The sequence below is a fragment of the Monomorium pharaonis genome, chromosome 10 (assembly GCF_013373865.1).
Source record: "Monomorium pharaonis isolate MP-MQ-018 chromosome 10, ASM1337386v2, whole genome shotgun sequence".
In the NCBI taxonomy this organism is placed as follows: Eukaryota; Metazoa; Arthropoda; class Insecta; order Hymenoptera; family Formicidae; genus Monomorium; species Monomorium pharaonis.
Window position 1 is genome coordinate 14,222,148 of NC_050476.1, and position 19,853 is coordinate 14,242,000.

A 19,853-nucleotide genomic window follows, 5' to 3' on the forward strand; every position below is an offset into this window, starting at 1 on the left:
AAATATTGTGTCCGAAAGCACCGTGTCCATTTGATTTGTGTCCAAGTGAGTGCCACCCAACTAATATCGATGTCATCAACTCTATCAACAATACTCAAGTCCAATCATATTTGACGAATGGGCAACCAAAATACTTGGACTGCAATGGCTCCCTCAGGAAGATATATTTTCATTCTCATTGAAGACTCCATTCAAGACCGGCGATCTCACGAAACGTTTTGTATTATCTAAAGTGGCTCAGATCTTTGATCCACTCGGCTTTTCTTTACCAGTACTGATCAAAGCTAAAATACTTTTGCAGGAGCTTTGGGTGCACAAGTTCCAATGAGATGAACTACTGCCATTCCAGCTCTCATCGCGATGACTCATCATCAGAGAAAAACTCACAAGCTTGTCTAAGCTCTCAATACCTCAGTGGTTTCATACATGAAACGTCTCAACAGTAGAACTCCACGGTTCTCTAATGCCTCTCAATTGACAATGGCTGCAGTCGTATATCTCTCTGTTCACAACTCAAATGGCGCCACGAGTTTAATTGTGTTCTCCAAGACAAAGATATCACCTCTCAAGCGGCTTTCAATCCCGAGACTCGAACTCACCGCAGCGCTCTGCTCTCTCGACTCGTTAAGTACGTTTAAGCCACGCTAAAAGTGAACGTAACAGCTACTCATCTGTGGACGGATTCTCTCGTAACACTCTCGTGGATCAAATCACACGCATCACGCTGGAAGGACTTCGTCAGAAACAGGGTGGCACAAATACAAGAACTCACTCCAAACGCTCACTGGAAGCACATCCCTGGTACATCAAATCCAGCCGATTGCGCGTCACGAGGCCTCACAACTGCTCAACTTCAAAGCCACTCATTATGGTGGTCGGGTCCACCTTGGCTACTCAATTCAGATTCTTGGCCGTCACAACCTGCACTCACTGACGAGCTGAGTGCAATTGAAGCTCGCCCAGGTGTCTCACTAATTGCAGCTGCACTGAAACCTGATTATCATTGGGACATCATCTACAAGTACTCAACTCTCAATAAGTTATTGAGAATTACAGCTCTCAGAGGTGTGTCGTGTGTGCTTGACAGAGGGGGATCCGTGCTCATCAATTGATGGGCTAACTACCTCTCTCAAGGGTCACGCTGTCGCATCCATTTACTCACACAGGGGTGGATTACGCCGGGACACTCACCATCAAAACCTGAAAAGGTAGAAGCGCAAAGAGCCATAAGAGCTGGATCTGCGTGTTTGTGTGCTTCTCAACATCTGCAGTACATCTAAAGACAGTCAGTGACTATTCGTCTGACGCATTCATTGCTGCCTACCGACGTTTTTCATCCAGACGCGGCATCGTTCACATTCTTCATTCGGATTGCGGGACTACCTTCATCGGAGCAGATGCATCGCTTAAGCGACTGTTTGTTCAGAGCTCTCAAGAACATCAACGGGTCAGCAAGATGCTCGCTCAAGACAGCACTCGATGGGAATTCAACTCACCAGCAATTCCACACAAGGGGGAAAGTGGAAAGCTGTGTTAAAATCAATGAAATAACACTTGCGACGTACCATCGGCGAGACTCTGCTCACCTTTGAAGAGCTCACCACATTGCTCACTGAGATACAGGCCATTCTCAACTCACGGCTCCTTGAGCCGTTGAGTGATGATCCCGACGACATCTTAGTTCTTACCCCAGGTCATTTCCTCATCGGAAGTCCACTTACAACGGTACCAGAACCATCGCTTGACGACCTGGCTGTTTCACGACTTTCACGATGGCAGTTTATTTAACGAGTGCAACAATTTTTGTCACAATGATCAGCGCATTACTTCCAACACTAACAATTAATCTCAAAATGGCACCACAAGAATAACAACATCAAAATCGGCTCATTGGTGCTCATTACAGATGAACGGTTACCGCCATGTAAATGGCCACTCGCAAGAGTAACTGCTCTGCATTCAGGCAAGAATAGACTTGCCAGAGTGGTGACGCTGAAGACCGCCACCACCACTCTTATAAATGACCAAGCTCGCCGTTTTACCAGTACCACCAGAAGAATAAGGATCATCAACAAGCTTGCTGATGGGAGGCGGAATTCGGGATTCAGTATGTATTGAGCTCGCGCCATTGCGTCAGATGGCAGCATCTATCGGGCTAGGCTAGCCCAGATGATGGAGCGCCGCGCTAGCGTACCTCGCGCATGCGTTGGCTCGTCTTCCGTTTCACTTCGGTACGTGTGCTCTATGGCGGTGGTTTACGTTGTATTTCGTGCGATCGTTTCGACATAGTTTTGTGCTCAAAGTTTATTCGTGGGATTTTCAAATACTCAGAGACTGCTCAACAGAAGGATTCATTTAGTAATTAAGAGATACTCATTATCATCGTTCAGGTATCACCAACGAAAGACTTACGCTACGCGCACGCCGGCGCCGTGTAATACCGGCTCACGAGCATCATTAGCACCACCGGTAACAAATTAATATAATCTTTCCGCGTAAGTGATCAAGGACAATATTATCATCCAGAGACTCATTCTTGTGTTCTCGTTAAATAGTGTAATATGTAAACGCATGTAATATGTATCAACTAATATCTGTAATAAATATACGGTACGACTCGGACATCACAATGAGTCCACGTGACACCCATAGACTTTTTCGTTTGGGGAACCTTGAAACAGAAAGTTTATTCGGTGCCGATCAATTCAAGAGAGCATTTGAGGTACCGAATCATAGCGTTTTCTACTGGGAAAACTGGTGCAGCACTAGCGCTGTGGTAGATTTCGATGAAAACTTCACTAGCGCAATAATAGTGCAGGTTTAGTGTGGCTTTTTCCTCCTGGGTGATGTGGAAAGCTATTGACAAAATTGCAATTATTACATTGTATTATATTATGCTCATTATATGTACATATATACAAATATGTTTATGAACATAAAAATAATATTAATAACTTTAATTGTCTGTAAAAATAAAAAAATTATTCACAGCGCAAGAAAATTTTTTAATCACGCGAATGGACCAGGCATATCGTAGAACGCTCCTGAGTCACAAGGCCATGCGCGCAATCGGCGGCTCGGCCGTCGAGCCTACAGCGGTAGTAGGGACATAGCAGGCGGTGCCTCAGGAATCGAGGCGAAATGTGCAACTAATTCCGAGCACTGAAATAGATGATAAAACATGAATAAAATGTAAATAAATAGGTAAAAATACAAAAACTTGTTTTATTTCTTTTCTTACGATTTTCGAAAATGAAGCAAAAACGAGCAAAAGGACTTTTTGTCTTAGTTTTTTTCTAAAGGACTTTTTGTCTTAGTTTTTCGGTCCCCTACACACTCCCGAAGTTTTGCCATTTAAATTGGGGATATCCTGTATAATTGAATATATAGATGTATGAATTTTTTAATAATTGTGCATGGGTAATTGCGAGTAATACATATTTACATATTCAATTATGTATTATTACTTATAAAAATATGCAAATGTTAGAGAAATAAATAATTTATTGTCAGAGAAGTAGAAAAGAAAACGATATAAATACGTGTTAAAATTGAATCGATATTTTTTAAACAATTTAAAAAAATCGTTTCGTATATGTTCTTAAAATTAATTGTGTAACCGCTTGTTTAAAGTCAAATAATTTGTGGTTCTGAAAAAAATTCATTAATAATTGTTTAAGAATCTGTCTACCAACCATTTTGTGCAAGAATAATATTATTTATACGGCAGCTTATACTATCTTGCTTCACTCGAGCGAATAAAGGCAAACAAAGAAAAGACTATCGCCAAAACCGATGTTTAATTGTTGTTATTCTTTTTAATAAATCGTCTTTTCTTGTGTAACACACGTGCTGTTAACTTGTGCAACTATGGCGAATCATAGCGATTCTTTTCGTGGCTGTATTACTGGTATGTGGAAATTTGGTGAAGTGTAGAAGACACTCATCGTCTTTAGTGCGATTCAAGAACTGTGCAAAAATGGATTAATCGATGGCAAGAGGAAGGCGTAGAAGGAATGATAGGCAAACGGAAAAACAACTGTAGATAAAGATTTACAAGAATGGTACCAGAATGCCCACATCCATCGATTAAATAATTTAAAATACAATGTTCTAATTGATGGATGCAAGAAAAAAACTATAGCAGCGATCATGTGTGAATGACTGTGGTCAATCCGAACGTGGCCATTCTGGACGCTCTCCATCTATAAGTGTTAAACAAGATATGTTATTAGTTAGTCATATAGATAAAGATTCTTTTCTTCCGGTCTCGCACTCTGTAAATCAATTATAACGCTTTTGATCGGTCTTGGGTTAGGGAGCGATTAATGACGTCATAAAGCCATTCACAGCCATTCTTTTGAAGAATGAAATAATTTTGGCTAGTTCTAGAAGAATAAAAACCTAAAATGGGAACTCGATTTTGCCCGGTCGAAAACGCCATTAGATTTATAGATATCTGAAAGAACAGCGCAAAGGAATTTACATGAAACGAATATGTGCTGTTACCAGTCAACACGTAAGATCGAATTAACGAATCGACATCACGATGATCGTGTTGCTTTTGTGCTGCAGCAACTCAATGCCGCGTCACCGGAAGATTGGAAATAAACTATCTGTACTGACGAAAAAATATTTTGTTCAACAGATGATAAATGTTAACATGTCTGGAGACGTCAAGATCGTCATCAACTTGTTCCAAAATATGTGCTTTTTAGCAAGTATAGTGGGGGCATTATTTGTGCTATGCATAAATGGATTGGACCTCATTGTCCGGGAAAACTAGTTGAAGTGTCTCCGCGTATGGACGCCTTCGAATATATAAATATTCGGGAGAACGCTTTCCAGCTTTCGCAGTATCTATGGTAGAAGATACTGCGAACAATCGACATTTCGACTAGTTCAGAATAATAGTGCTGTTCACGCCGTTCACGTATGGGAATTTGCTCAACATCTTGAAATAAAAGTTCTTGATTGGCCAACTAAGTCCCTAAATCTCAATTTAATTGAAAATGTTTGGGCAGCAATTACAAATTCGTAAAACCCTGGTCATGAAAGAACACAACTGGTTGCGCACGCGAAAAATGAGTGGGAGAATCTCAGTCAACAGCCTGAATTTAAAAAAAATCTCTACAGCTTCATAGAGAAAAGATTGAATCAAGTAGTTACACAAAATAGTTGGTGGACGAATTATTAAACAATTATTAAACGTTTTTTTTTAGAGGCACAAATTAATCGACTTGGAACAAGCGTTTACGCAAAACATTTTGCTAAGAACATATATAAAGCAATTTTTTTAAAATTGTTTAAAAACATTGATCCAATTTTAACACTTATTCATATCCATTCCTTTTTTCCTTCTTTGGCAATAAATTATTTATTTCTCTAACGTTTTCATATTTTTATAAGTAATAATACATAATTGGATTGTAAATATGCATTACATGCAATTAAACCTATGCACAATTATTAAAAAATTCAAACGTCTGTATATTTAATTATATTACTCACAAAACTGTGTAAACATTACATTATATATAATGCATTAACAAATATATATATATTTTTTTTTTGTGTAATCATATACAAATATTCATGTTTTTATAATTAATTTATAATTATATATAAGAAGCATTATAATAGAAAAATAAAAAATATTTAATATGAATAATATTTTAAATAAATACTATATTTAGTATATTATTTTAATATTATTTCTGATTTTAATATGTTTAATTTTTGTGATAAATTGCGCATGTATTGCAGTAGTCGATAATTCGACTCGATCGATAAATATGTTCAGTTAGCCGCTGCCGGCTGATTGCGCCATGGGTGCTTCCTATGTAGGAATTGGCAGCACTGCAGTAACATGCAGCTACACTTCATAACACTTACAAGTACAGGCTTCGCATGTAATATACACATATGTAGTTTCGGTCTCATCTTTTTACCCGTGAAGTCGACATCTAACACTTGTACTTGTACGAACATGAATATATTATAAAGTTCAACCGTTAGTAGTTAATCGGCATCCTTATTCCGTAGACCTTACTCTACCTAACCTGCAAATCCTACAATTGGTAATCCCACAATTAGTGACGTTACGACGCGAGTTAAGTTTTCTGATATAAATATCTACTTTGCCTGGGGCTGAGTAAAAATTCTACACTGAATTCGCTAGTCGGCAGCAAACGGCACGTCTAATTCATCACACTGCTCGTGTCGTTACGCACTCGGTCACGAAATCCTAAGTGTCGTAAAAATGGACGGTCGACACGCTTAGATTCGGACTTTTGTAAAAGACAACAGATATTCCTACAAGAAACATGAATTTGGTACATTCTCCGAAAGCCACTAGCACACAGGACATCAAAAGCGACAGCTAGACTAACGGCGCACAGAAGCTCATCAAATTAGTTGATTAGCGAACGCAGCAACAAAGAGGAAGAACTTCCATCATATTGAAGCAGGTACCCAATAGATGGCAGTACTCGTCTTTTCGATGGATGATCGACGCGTAAGACTAGCAATCCAGGGATCACAATCGTTTAGTTCTTCCTCACAGGCAACACAGGTACCGCACAATTATCCATATTTTTTATTCACGATGCCTATTACAAACGACGCTACTTTGATGTACCGAAGCTACTCAGAATATTGAGTAAGACTACGCAAATTTAAACCGGGTCAGAACTTTCAAGTTTGATTCAAAATCACGGAAAGCGAATTTCGAGAGCGCAGAACATCCGAAGCGAACAAATTCACCGCGTGAATATTCAATCTCGACGATACGATTACATCAATAACACAATCGTCGGATTTTCTCTCAATAACCATTACAAAGCACTGAAAACGTTGCTTGTTAAACATTATTCCTTATCACGAGAATAAAAACTTAAGAAATTACTATCGGGCCTATCGATCAAAGACGAAAAGCCCTTGAGGCTGCTCGCAGAGATGCGGTCGCTCGCCGGTGCTGGAAGATGATGAAGATTTTAAAACGCTGTTTCTCGAATATCTGCCAAGCGAAGTGCGCATGACTTTACAAGTCGTATCCGGGGATATTAATGCGTTAGCAGCAGTCACAGACAAAATTATGGAACATCGATCGACAGATGCAAACCAAGAGGTGATGGCTATTCATAAACCAGAAAATAATCTCGCCAGTCAATTAGCGCAATTAAGTAAGCAAATTAACGAAATGCGGACGTGCTTCGAGTCTTTATCATAGTCGCGCTCAGGTTCACGTTCGCGTACGTGCAAGAAGTACCTCGTGCAGCCAGTCACGCAGCTCAAATAACTGTTACTACCACCGCTGATTCGAGGAAAAAGCAAAGAAATGCGTACAACCGCGCAATTAAAAAAAAGAAAGATAAACCGACAGAAAACTAAAGAAGCCGTCATTAATTGCGGCAATTTCAAACAGCACGCATTCTTTTCACCGACTTTTTATTATCACCCAAATATCCGGACTCCGTTTCCTGATAGATACAGGAGCGGATGTCTCTGTCTTCCAGCTACGTCCTTCAGATCCGGTTAAAACTGAACAAGGTACTCTATACGCAGCTAATGGTTCCATAATCAGAACATTTGGCTGATAGCACTATGGGTGCTTCCTTACACTTAACTAACTAACGCTACCTGTGATTAAAAACACTCAAAGATTCGATAACAAGACTTATAGTCAAAGCAAAAATTGGCAACGCTTCATCTTCCGGAATTTCTGCTTCGATAAAATTACACCTTTTGCTGACATTCTCCCAGAATTTTTAAAGATCATCAAACCTTTTAGATTTCAGAGATTACCAAACCTAAAGATGTTTTGGCAACCCGTATTTGAGCAACCGCGACGTCTCCATGCTAACAAACTTAAAGCATCTAAAACCGAGTTTCAGTTCATGATAAATCAAGACTATTGCCGATCAGTCATTATCGAAAAGTCATTGTCAGTGTATACTTAAACATTACTCTAGATGGTGAAACAAAAAATAATCAAATGATATTGGTTGTCCTGGATACAACTATGGTAAGCCCAATAATATTAGGTCGTGACGTGTTAAAAGAATTCAGTTTAGGTTTGAAAAAAATAGAAGCTCAAGCATGCATTACGATAATTTTCTAACAATAATTGAATATCAAATTGATGATTAGGGATAAGAAGTTCTTCAGCTTACTTAATTTGAAAAATGTTTTTTTCCATATTCGAATAGTTGACAAGTATAAATTGACAATAAAATATACCGCATTCACTACACATTTCGGAGTATTTGAATACAAACAAATGCCGTTTGGGCTTCATACATAATCAGCGAGGAAAGGCTTTCACTTGGACACACCGTTTATTGGACACCATTTATTTGGACACAGTTTATTTGGACATCGTTCACTTGGACACCATTCAGTTGGACATAAAAAGAAATAAACACACACACACGGAGAGTGCAAGCCCCCCCTTCGGCTCCCCTTCCCACACCCACCCCGCCGGTAGGGGTGCACCAAACATAGTTATTTCTTACTGTATCCCATTGAACAGCGTCCAAGTGAACGGTGTCCAATAAACAGTGTTCAATAAACGGTGTCCACATGAACTGTGTCCAAGTGCACCGCTCTCAAAAACAAAAATGACATCCCATATTCTCTAACATTTTCTTCAGCTGAAAATATATGTAACGTATATTCAAACATTGGTGTTCGTATTCATAGCCAGGTCGTACATGTATTTAAACCACCTTACATTCATCTTTAAATGCTTTACGGATTATTTTATTGGCTACAGACAATTTTAAAATAAACTTAAGACCTTAAATTTAAAATCTAAATTATGAATACGATCATAAAGAAAGAAAGAACAAAGAGTGCATATAATATAAATAACATAAACAGATCCCAATAAGCAAAAAATGTTAAATCACCCTTTTAAAATTTCATGTGAATTTATAAACATTATGACGTAATATTTTTGCATGTTTTTGAAATGTTACTTCATAACATAATATTTTTAAACATTACAATTACAATATAGAAATATTAGTTTTAACGTTTTACTCAAATATTTTTTACAGTATAATAATATTGTATACAACATTAAAGACTACATATTGAAAACGTTACATATTATAAAATATCATTATAATAACGTTTTGTTAAAATCTTGCTTACTGGGATTTATATTGTATCACTATTAATTAAAAATTATATATAATATTAATATATAATGCACACACGTAGGAAATTCAAGTCTTCCGGAATCCAAATTTCTTCCGAGTACTAACGATAATCCACCAATGTCCACTGTGCCCTTAATTGTAATTAATAACATGGAGCCAAACATAATAAAAGTCTGAAAGAAATCTGTCCATACTACTGCCTTGAGACCACCCTAAATAAAATAAAATCTTTTAGCAAAATTATAATAATACACATTGCATGTAATGTTAGAAAAATATTGCAGTAGTATTGCAATATACTATAAATATTATGTATAACATATTACTGACATATTACATTTTTATAAATAAGATTGAAAAATTAGAGCCATATTGTTGTAATACATCATAAATTGCAGATCAATGTCCAATAACTTAATATTTTGACATTAGAGTCGGAAGTTAAATATTGTTAAGAGATCATTAATGTCACATTATGTTTGGAATGTGTTACACATCACATTGGAATATAAATAAAATATTTTAAAAGTATAGTGTTATAAATATATTTTTTATTAGTACTTTTTAAACGTGCATATCACTCTTCCTTATGTAATACGTTTGAATAATTTTAAAAAGTATATTTAACATTTGTGTGTGTGTAAATTTATATTGTAACATTTCGATTAACTGTAACTGTTTCAAGATGTTGTGATTCGTATGATGTAATAAATAAATTTTTTTTAGATATTAATTTTTTTTACAATACAACATACAATTATTAATTATTATATAATTTATTATTTTGACTCTTATTGTAAGAGATATTAACAATAGTAAACAATAGTATTATCTTTTAGTAAAACACTATCGTAAACTGAAGCTAGAAATAAATTTTTTAATTAATCTAGTTTTTAAATTAATAACAATAAAAAATGTTTCACAAACTAGGATTTAATATGATAATAATTATTATTAACACTAAAATCCACTATGATCAGAAATGGTTATTCATCAAACTTTTTGTGTTATTCACATACTGGTCAAATAACTTCTTATTACTTAACTTATTATTATTGTTTAAAGAATTTTAGATTAAAAACTAAAAAGTTTGTATCCAAGAATGTGAAAAAACTAAAATTAATTTACTTATGGCGAATTCGGTTAGATGCATTGAGTGCGCTCTCGTTTAGTGCAGTTTAGTTTTTCCCATTCTGAATACAAGTCAACAGAATACGAAATACTAAACGAGAGCGCACTAGTGCGCACTGGTGCACCCAACCGAATTCGCCATTAGATCTTCGGGGAATAAAAACGATTAAAAAAGACTTTACGCATAATTTTAAGGGGTTATGTGCAGTCAGTCTTAAAATCTTAAAAGTATAGATATTCTGAAAAGTATTTTTTCTTATAGTAGAACATTTTAAAATTGTTCTCTCAAAATTTCAAAACAATCCGAAGAAAATTCACAGAGATACAGTCTTAAGAGCCTTCGCCCATTCCCTCTTTTGTGCGCGCGTACACAGCAGAAAGGCTGCAGCAGCTGCTGAAAAATCCTTGAAACTGTTTATTCTGATTTCCGCTGGCGGAAAAATTTCTACAAAATCTTATAAAAGATTAAAAATATTACTACAACAAAATACAAATATTACGTAATAATTTACAAAACTCTACGTGAATTTTATAAAAATTAATCAGAAATCTACAAAAATTTGCTAAATTTAGAATACATTTGTAGTTTTATGTAATTTTCTAACAAGTAACACTAGAGAAGTGCCATACGGCGATTTTCCTGAAACTTGACATACAAGTAGTACATGGAAAACTATTGGACACGTGTATTGTTATATCGGCTTGAAAGCCGTTTGAAGGGTAAAAATCACACTTATCGATTTTGGGGGTACGTTTGACTATTTTACAAATTATTTTTACGATTGTTGCGAAATCAGGTAATTAAGGCTTTTTGGGTCGCTGATAACGAATTTAAAGTTCGTTTTTAAGAATTCAAAATGGCGGATCCAGTATGGCGGTCGCATTTTTTTAAAAGTTTTACACCCTGTCAAAAAATGCGAAAATTGCAAAAAAGTAAAAAATTAACATAATTTTGAGGCGAATTTATAGCAAAAAGGTCCTAATCGAAAACTACTCCTAAAGAAACATCGAAAACCAGAAGTGATGCGTCTAAAAATCAATCCCTCCTCAGTGCTACCCCCAATAATGGGATGAGAACCCTATTACTTCCACGTCATTCAGGATGAATGACGTGGAAGTAATAGGATTCTCATCCCATTATTGGGGGTGCTTTTTGAACGTGAGTCCCCTTGCCTCTCACGAATCGGGGTGCTTTTTGAACGTGAGTTCCCTTGCCTCTCACGAATCGGGGTGCTTTTCGACTTACACTTTAAATTTAGTGCAGTAATGTGGAAAGTTAAAACTGCAATAGCACATGTGAACTCTGCAATGATACTACAATAATTAAATGTGCTTGGTGTATGACATCAATGTGCATGCAGCACTTCTTTGCCGTAACAAACGCTAACTCTCCACATTACTGCACTAAATTTAAAGGGTAAGTCGAAAAGCACCCCGATTCGTGAGAGGCAAGGGAACTCACGTTCAAAAAGCACTCGGATTCGTGAGAGGCAAGAGGACTCACGTTCAAAAAGCACCTCAATGAGATAAGAACCCTATCACGTCCACGTCGTTCATCCTAGGTAGCGCTAAGAAAGGATTGATTTTTAGACGCATCACTACTTGTAGGAATGGTTTTCGATGTTTCGTTACTGTTAGAGGTAGTTTCCGATTAGGACCTTTTTGCTACAAATTTGCCTCAAAGTTATGCTCATTTCTTACTTTTTTGCAATTTTTGCACTTTATGACAGGGTGTAAAACTTTTGAAAAAATGCGATCGCCATATTGGATCCGCCATTTTGAATTCTTAAAAACAGACTTCAGATTTGTCATTAGCGACCCCAAAAATCCTTAGTTACCTGATTTCGCAACAATCGTAAAAATAATTCGTAAAATAGTCGAACCTACCCCCAAAATCAATAATGATGATTTCTACAAATCAAACGGCTTTCGGGCCAATATAACAATACACGTGTCCAATAGTTTTCCATATACTACTTGTATGGCAAGTTTCAGGAAGATTGCCATATGAAATTTTTCTAGTGTTACTTGTAAGTAACCAGTTTAATTACATAAAAGTACAATTAATACAATATTTAACACATTTTTATGCCTATTTAAAGTACAGATAATTACAATTATTTATAATTGTATTACGCAGTTTTATATGAAAAAGAGTAAATTACAATAAAAGGTTTTTACAAGTCAATTACAATTACAAGAAAAAATTGTTTGAGATTCAAAGTATCCTTAACGAATTGATGTTCAAACGTTTAACATAAACATTTTTCTGTTTTCCATCGCGAGATTTTGCCAGGAAACAATAATCTCATTCCGCCGAGACGGAGCGTAGACCCGTGAGTTTCACACTTACACGTCGTGATCGCGTGAAGTGCCGACTTGATCAGGATTGGACACCGTTCGATTGGACACAGTTCGATTGGACACAGTTCGATTGGACACAGTTCGATTGCGCACTGTTCGATTGCTTACCGTTCGATTGCGCACCGTTCAGTTGCACACCGTTCAATTGCACTCTGTTCAATTGCACACCGTTCAGTGGCACACCGTACAATTGCACACAATTCAATTGCACACCGTTCAATTGCGCACCGTTCAATCAAACGCATATTAAATATTTATACATTATGGCTGCGGTTGCAATGTGTACATAGGTTAGCGACTTGGGCGAGGTGGATGCGGAAGGGAGGGGGGGCAAAGGCCCCTCTTGCATTCCCCGCGCGCGCGCGCGCGCGCGCGCGCGCGTGTGTGTGTGTGTGTGTGTGTGTGTGTGTGTGTGTGTGTGTGTGTGTGTGTGTGTGTGAAGCATTCACTGCACCACATGGGTTTGCGACTTAAATGGTGTGCAATTGAACGGTGCGCAACTGAACGGTGCGCAACTAAATCGAACTGTGTTCAATCGAACTGTGTCCAATCGAACTGTGTCCAATCGAACTGTGTTCAATCAAACTGTGTCTAAACGAACTGTGCGCAATTGAACGATGTGCAAAGTTTCGTGTCTAATAGCACGGTGGGCAATTGCAACGTGTCCAATTGTACTGTGCGCAAATGAAGGCCTCTTACATCATACCACTCACACCGACGCGCCGTCGACGTACGAAGCGTTAGGTCGACTTCTCGTCTCTCGCATTCGCGCATTGAAATAATGTTCTCCTCACTCCGACCCGAAATCAGCTTCTAAATCTATGGCTTCGTCGCGCGTTCATACTTCGACGACGTTCGACGGTGCGGCGTTGACTTGTCCATTGTGCAAGTCTCGTTACTTCATTAATTCATGTCCGCAATTCATTGCGAAAAATACGAGTCAGTGGCGGGAACTCGTCAAGCGATTCAAGCGCTGCTTTAACTGTTTAAGCAGTCGCCACTCCACGTCAGATTGTACAAGTAAATACCTGTCGTTTGTGCGATAAAAAACATCATACGATGTTACACATTGATGCGGAAGCGAATTCTGATCCGGTCACGAGCACCTCACAACATGCAAAGGTGTCGTCCGATGCGTTACCCGCAGTCGAAGTTAACTCGTTGCTCTCTTCCGCGCAGCCGCGCACTAATGTTCAAGTACTTTTAGCGACCGTCTAGGTCACCGTCAGGGTCGCTTCTGGTCGATCGATCTTAGTAAGAGCTCTGAAGCCACGTTCATCAGCGGGAACGTGGCTCAATTACTGCGTGCGAAACGCATTCGAATGCCGGTTTCCATCTTCGCCGTCGGCGGGACTCATGTCGGCACAGTGCGACACGCCGCAGCGATTATTATATCTCCTCGCGCGTCGGATACTCCGGCGTTCGAAACAACGGCGCTCGTTCTCAACTCGCTTATGTCGTACGCTCCGAAATGCGTCTCGGAGTTGTCCGGCCTTCCGCATCTCACCGGCCTGCCATGGGCGGATGCCGAGCCGACCAGCTCCGATCCGATTCAATTTATTATCGGCGCTGATCTCTACGGGGATGTAATCTTGGAGGGTGTGCGAAAGGGACAAAGCGGACAACCCGTCGCACAAAACTCCGTATTCGGCTGGATCATCTCCGGTCCTCTCGCGTCGTCGCTCGACTCGTCAAAAACTACTGTCGATCACTCGCTGGCTCAGGACACTCTGCTCACCTCACTGTCCACAACTCGGTCAGTCTCTCGCCGATGAGATTGATCCGGAGATTCTGGGAGGTCGAGGAGCTCCCTCAATCTCAAGCTCTAACGCCACAGGATGAGTCATGCGAGGCTCACTTCCGTGATAATCACTTGCGTCAAAAGGACGGCCGATATATCGTCCGACTGCCCTTTAAAAGAGGTCCGCCAATCGATATCAATCGTTCGCGACCTGTTATCGAACACTTATATTATTCTTTGCTGCGTCGTTTCCGCCTGCACCCGGAGAACGAGAGTACGATCAATTTATGCGTAAATATGAACAGTTCGGGCACATGCGACGGGCGCCGCCCCCGCAAGACGCCTCCCATCAACCTGTTCATATTCTGCATCACCCGGTGTTCCGCGAAGGAAGTGCACTTACGCGTCGTGTTTAACGCGTCGAGCGTCACTTCAAACGGATCATCTCTCAACGACCACTTGTTCGCGAGTCCAAAATTACAGACGGATTTGCCCGCGATTATTCTGCAATGGCGCCACTTCAAATTCGTTTACATGGCTGACATTGCGAAAATGTATCGCCAAATTTTGGACGATTGGCGAGACATAGATTACCAGCATATTGTTTGGAGGGGTGCTAACAATAAGCCTAACGATTATAATTGCTACGGTATGACATGCACGCCGTACCTAGCGCTTCGCGTCCTCCACAGTCTTATCGAGGACGACGGGCACCGTTTTCCGTTGGCCATCCCCATTCTGCACAATCAAATCTATGTCGACGACGTCCTATTCGGGGTTGATGACACAACCGACGTCCGAGAATCTCGCGACCAACTCGTTGGCTTATTACGCTGCGGAGGATTCGAATTGCGCAAGTGGGCGAGCAATTCGCCGGCACTGCTCAGCGACGTTAATCCATCGGATCACGGACTAGCTTGTGACCGACACATTGCAACCGACGAAAAGGTAAAAGTTCTCGGCATTGTATGGAATACGGCGCGCGATGTTTTTCAAGTTAGAGTCTTTCTCTCTCTCCGGATCAGTTCCTCGGAGTAAACGAGCAGTTCTGTCGACAATCGCGAAGCAATACGACCCTTCGGAGTGGGCGACTTCCGTCACCGTTTCGGCTAAGATTTGTATGCAGCAACTTTGGCGTCTTCATGCGTCCTGGGACGAAGATATTCCCGAGCCTCTTTTCCGTCAATGGCATTCAATCTATTTTCGGTTTTCCTCACTAAACGATCTCCACATTGCGCGGTGGACAGGAGTCCAATCAGACATCTCCCATATCGAGCTGCACGGTTTCGCCGATGCCTCCACTCACGCCTACGCGGCAGCCGTTTACCTGAAGGTTGTCTCCGCCTCTGGTGCAGTTACGATTTCGTTGCTCGCCGGCAAGTCAAAGGTCGCTCCCATTACACCTCTCACCGTACCTCGCCTGGAGCTATCCGCGGCTCTCCTGCTCCGTCTCATAAATTTTGTATCTAATTTGCTCTTGATTAAATCTGTTCCGTGTTTTTGTTGGACGGACTTAACCATCGTGCTTACGTGGTTGTGCGCTCATCCCTCATGATGGAAAACGTTCGTCGCCAACCGCGTCAGCGCGATTCAAACTCAGTTACCGGATGCTGAGTGGCGTCACGTGCCGACCTCGGAAAATCCCGCGGATTGCAGGGCTTGTTCGGTGATGAATTGATACACCATGTTCTCTTGTGGCGGGAAGCCTTGGTTGCTTCGGAAGAGGAATGGCCTCGCGAGCCCGCCTCACAGGTTGTGGATGCGCCGAGGAAAAACTCGTTTTGTTAAATGTCTCCACTCCGCCCACTCGGTGGGATCTTGCGATCCGATATTTTTCGTGGTTCAAGCTCATTCGCGTCATGGCGTATCTCCTCAAGTTCATTAATGCCTGTCGACGCCGTAACGTCGATTCTTCTCCTCTCGCTTCCTCAATCAACACCCCCTTACTTCTCGAATGTAACTCGGCCAAAACATTTTGGATCAAAAGTATCCAATCGGAGCTTTTTTCGGTTGAGATTCGCACGCTAACCGCCGGCAAAAGCGTCTCTCCGAAGAGTTCATTAGCCGCTTTGATGCCCTTCCTCGACTGCGACGGGATATTACGCGTGGGAGGTCGTCTCCGCCACGCTCCTCTCTCATATAAAACACGCCATCCCGTTTTGCTGGTGTCGCACCTCCTCGTAAACCTCATTGCCTTGCAAGCTCATCTGCGAGTGGCACGGAGGGCTGCAGCTCACCCTTGGCACGCTCCGTCACGAATATTGGATTGTTCGCGCTCGAAGTTTGGTCAAGGTGGTCATCCATAAATGTACTGTTTGCTGTCGAGAGCGAGCCGCTATTTCGGTGCAACTAATGGAGGATCTCCCCAAAGCACGCATTTCAACTCCATCTCGGCCGTTTTCTCACTGTGGCGATCGATTACGCCGGGCCTGTACAGGTACGCGCGTCCGCCGGTCGCGGTATAACGTCGAGGAAGGCGTACATCGCTGTGTTCATATGCTTAGCCATACGCGCCATTCATTTAGAGTTAGTCGGTGATTATTCGACTCCGTCGTTTCTCAACGCATATCTTCGTTCTTGCTCGCGACGAGGCCTCCCGTCGGCAATGTACTCAGACAACGGCACGACGTTCGTTGGCGCCGACAGGGAACTGCAGTCCGCCTATCAGCATGCCCTGCGCGATCCTGACTTTCAAAGTAAAACCGCTTGCGTATCGTGGCATTTCATCCTCCCGTCTGCTCCGCATTTCGGTGGATTGTGGGAGGCGGGTGTCCGCAACATGAAGCATCGAATTCTAGATTTCACGCTTTCTTTTGAGGAGCTCATCACGCTTTTATGCAAGATCGAGGCATGCTTAAACTCGCGTCCAATCGCGCCGTTGTCCGATTCATTCGACGACTATGAGAGCCTCACTCCGAAACATTTCCTGATAAGCTCCGCTCTCAATGTTCTCCCTGAATCTTCGCTGCTGCAACTTAACTTAACGAAAATCGGTTATCGCGGTGGCAACTCATTCGTCACCTCTCTAAACAATTTTGGAAGCTTTGGGCAAACGATTACGTCAACACGTTGCAGCAGCGAAGCAAGTGGCGAAAGATTCACTCGGATCTAAAAATCGAAAAAATTGTTTTGTTGCGTAATGCGACGCTGTCCCCCGTGTAAGTGGAAGCTCGGCCGGGTCACGCAGCTTCATTCCGGTTCTGACGATCTAACACGCGTCGTTACCGTGAAAACTACATCCGAATTTAAGCGTCCAATCGGGCAACTATGCCTCCTTCCCGTCGAAGACGTAACGTCGAGCGACTAGCTCGTTCGTTTCTGCAAAATTTAATTTAATTTGCGTCATTATATTTACTTTGTTTTAGACACGTTAGATTTATTTTAATTTAAGTCACATTTAAGCATGTATTCTTTGTCTGTAGATTAAGGTGGGCAAGTCATGTAACGTGCTGAAAATTGAGTGATTTTTGGAATTTTGTTTGAGGAAATTATACAACCAATTCTTTTGAAATTTTCAGGGTATGTTATTGTAATATTGAACTACTAAAAAAATATTTTTTGACAGAAAAATAATATGTATTTTATTAATAATAATAATGTAAATCTAATGTGCCGACGTTGAAGTCACTTGTCGGCGTGCAATGTAGCGCTGCTTGTATTCATCTGAAACAAAAAAACCAAATAGATTTCTTTTTTGTACGGTTTGCGTTATCGATTGAACCTATTGTTAAAGAAAATAATGCAAAATTGTAAAAATGGCGACACGTAGAAGAATAAGTATTGATTTTTACGAAAAATTTTCGTGTTAATTATGCAATAAAAAGAATTTATTTAAACAATACAATTACAAATAAAGGTTCAATTTATGAGGAAAGTATTTATCTAAATGTATGCACAAGGAGAACTCAATCGGATAAATGGTTTTTGAGTTATCTTGCACGCAATTTTAAAAAAGTAGTTTGGAGAAAAACGCGTTTAAAGTTCGAATAATAAAATCGTGAAAAAATCGTAATTTATTTTAACTTACCGCAGTTTTTTGCTAATCTACGATTCCAGGGCCATAGAGCAGATCTTCCTGTTTTTCGAACATTATTCTAACACAGCCAGGTTAACATTTATTACAGAAGAATCGAAAGACTAAGTTTCCGACTCGTCTACGTGAGTGCTCCGCCCAATTCGACCGTTCACTTTTCGGCGAAAATAACATAGAAGGAACTCTCAAATCGGTTTCTACTATTTTTTTTTCATATTTTACGGAAAATTTCCTATAAATTTAAACAAGAAAAAAAATTGCTAAAAAATTTCGATTTATATGACTTGCCCCCCTTAAGTAATGTTCGCTTTTCTGTACTTTACTAAAGTCGTCAAGGCTAAATGTTGAGCATCAACTTGTCATTCTCGTTCAATGTTCTGCGCTCAACGCGGTCGGCGGGATCGTGCCTTCACGCGGTTGTTTTCTCCTTCTTTTGAAACGAGCGTTTCAAGGCGGCCGGTATGTTTGAGATTCAAAGTATCCTTAACGAATTGATGTTCGAACGTTTAACATAAATATTTTTCTGTTTCCTATCGCGAGATTTTGCCGGGAAACAATAATCTCATCCCGCCGAGCCGGAGCGTGAACCCGTGAGTTTCACACTTACACGTCGTGATCGCGTGAAGTGCCGAGTCGATCAGCTGCTTGCTCTTCCCCGATATTCTTCTCCTAACGACGAATATCGGGGGAGGATAAGGCGCGTTACATTTTCGAGGTGAATTTTCGCCAGTCTTGCGTTCGCTATCTATTCAAGCACTTCGCTCCGTTGAATCTTTCGCCGACAAGTTGCGCGTCGCGCTGCAAGAAATTACGAGTTGAAGAACGCTGTATCGGATACGCATCCTTAACAATTAACACCACGTCGCTGTTTACTAATTATCGGTTTGGCACGCTTAAAATTGGAGGAGCAATCGGATAATTCGCGCTCGCGAGAGTACGTCTGCCTCGCGGATCTACTTTCATCGCCGTGGTCAAGATCTTCGCTCCGATAGGACGTGATGCCTAACGCTCAGCAAAATTTCCGTCGCGACACCGGTTGGCAGATTGCTACCGTACTTTAAGAAGATTTCCGACTGTCCGGTTAATTATCCGCTCCTCCGCGCTGTTTCAAACTTAGACCAAGGGGAACCAGGCGAAACCCCAGAGTATTTAGCCTTACCCACGCATGCGGGGCTCTGCGTGGGCGGACCTTCTTTTCCTTAGCTGCTCGTCGGAACTGGATGGAGACTGAAATGACAAACTTAAAACTCACTGAAAACACCCCGATGAAGGTTTTATTAGAGGACTCCGGAAGGGTGGTAGAAGCGGGATCGGGAGCCGAACGGGCCTTTGGGGGCACGGGAGGCACCAAAACTGCAACGGCGAAGGAAGAGGATCTTCGCAAGAAGAAACTCTCCGGATCCGCAAAGAGGAGAAG

At 40.7% G+C, this 19,853-nt stretch overlaps 1 protein-coding gene across 6 annotated transcripts in view; it reads right to left on the minus strand.

Moving 5' to 3' along the window:
• Nucleotides 1-19,853, minus strand: part of LOC105833171 (sodium-coupled monocarboxylate transporter 1) — a 187,662-nt gene that overhangs the window by 79,942 nt on the left and 87,867 nt on the right. For all 6 annotated transcript variants that reach the window (XM_036293373.1, XM_036293368.1, XM_036293369.1 and 3 more), the window contains one exon: nt 9,225-9,379. In XM_036293373.1, coding sequence (XP_036149266.1) covers nt 9,225-9,379 — 155 coding nt within the window. The remainder of the gene's footprint in view (nt 1-9,224; nt 9,380-19,853) is intronic.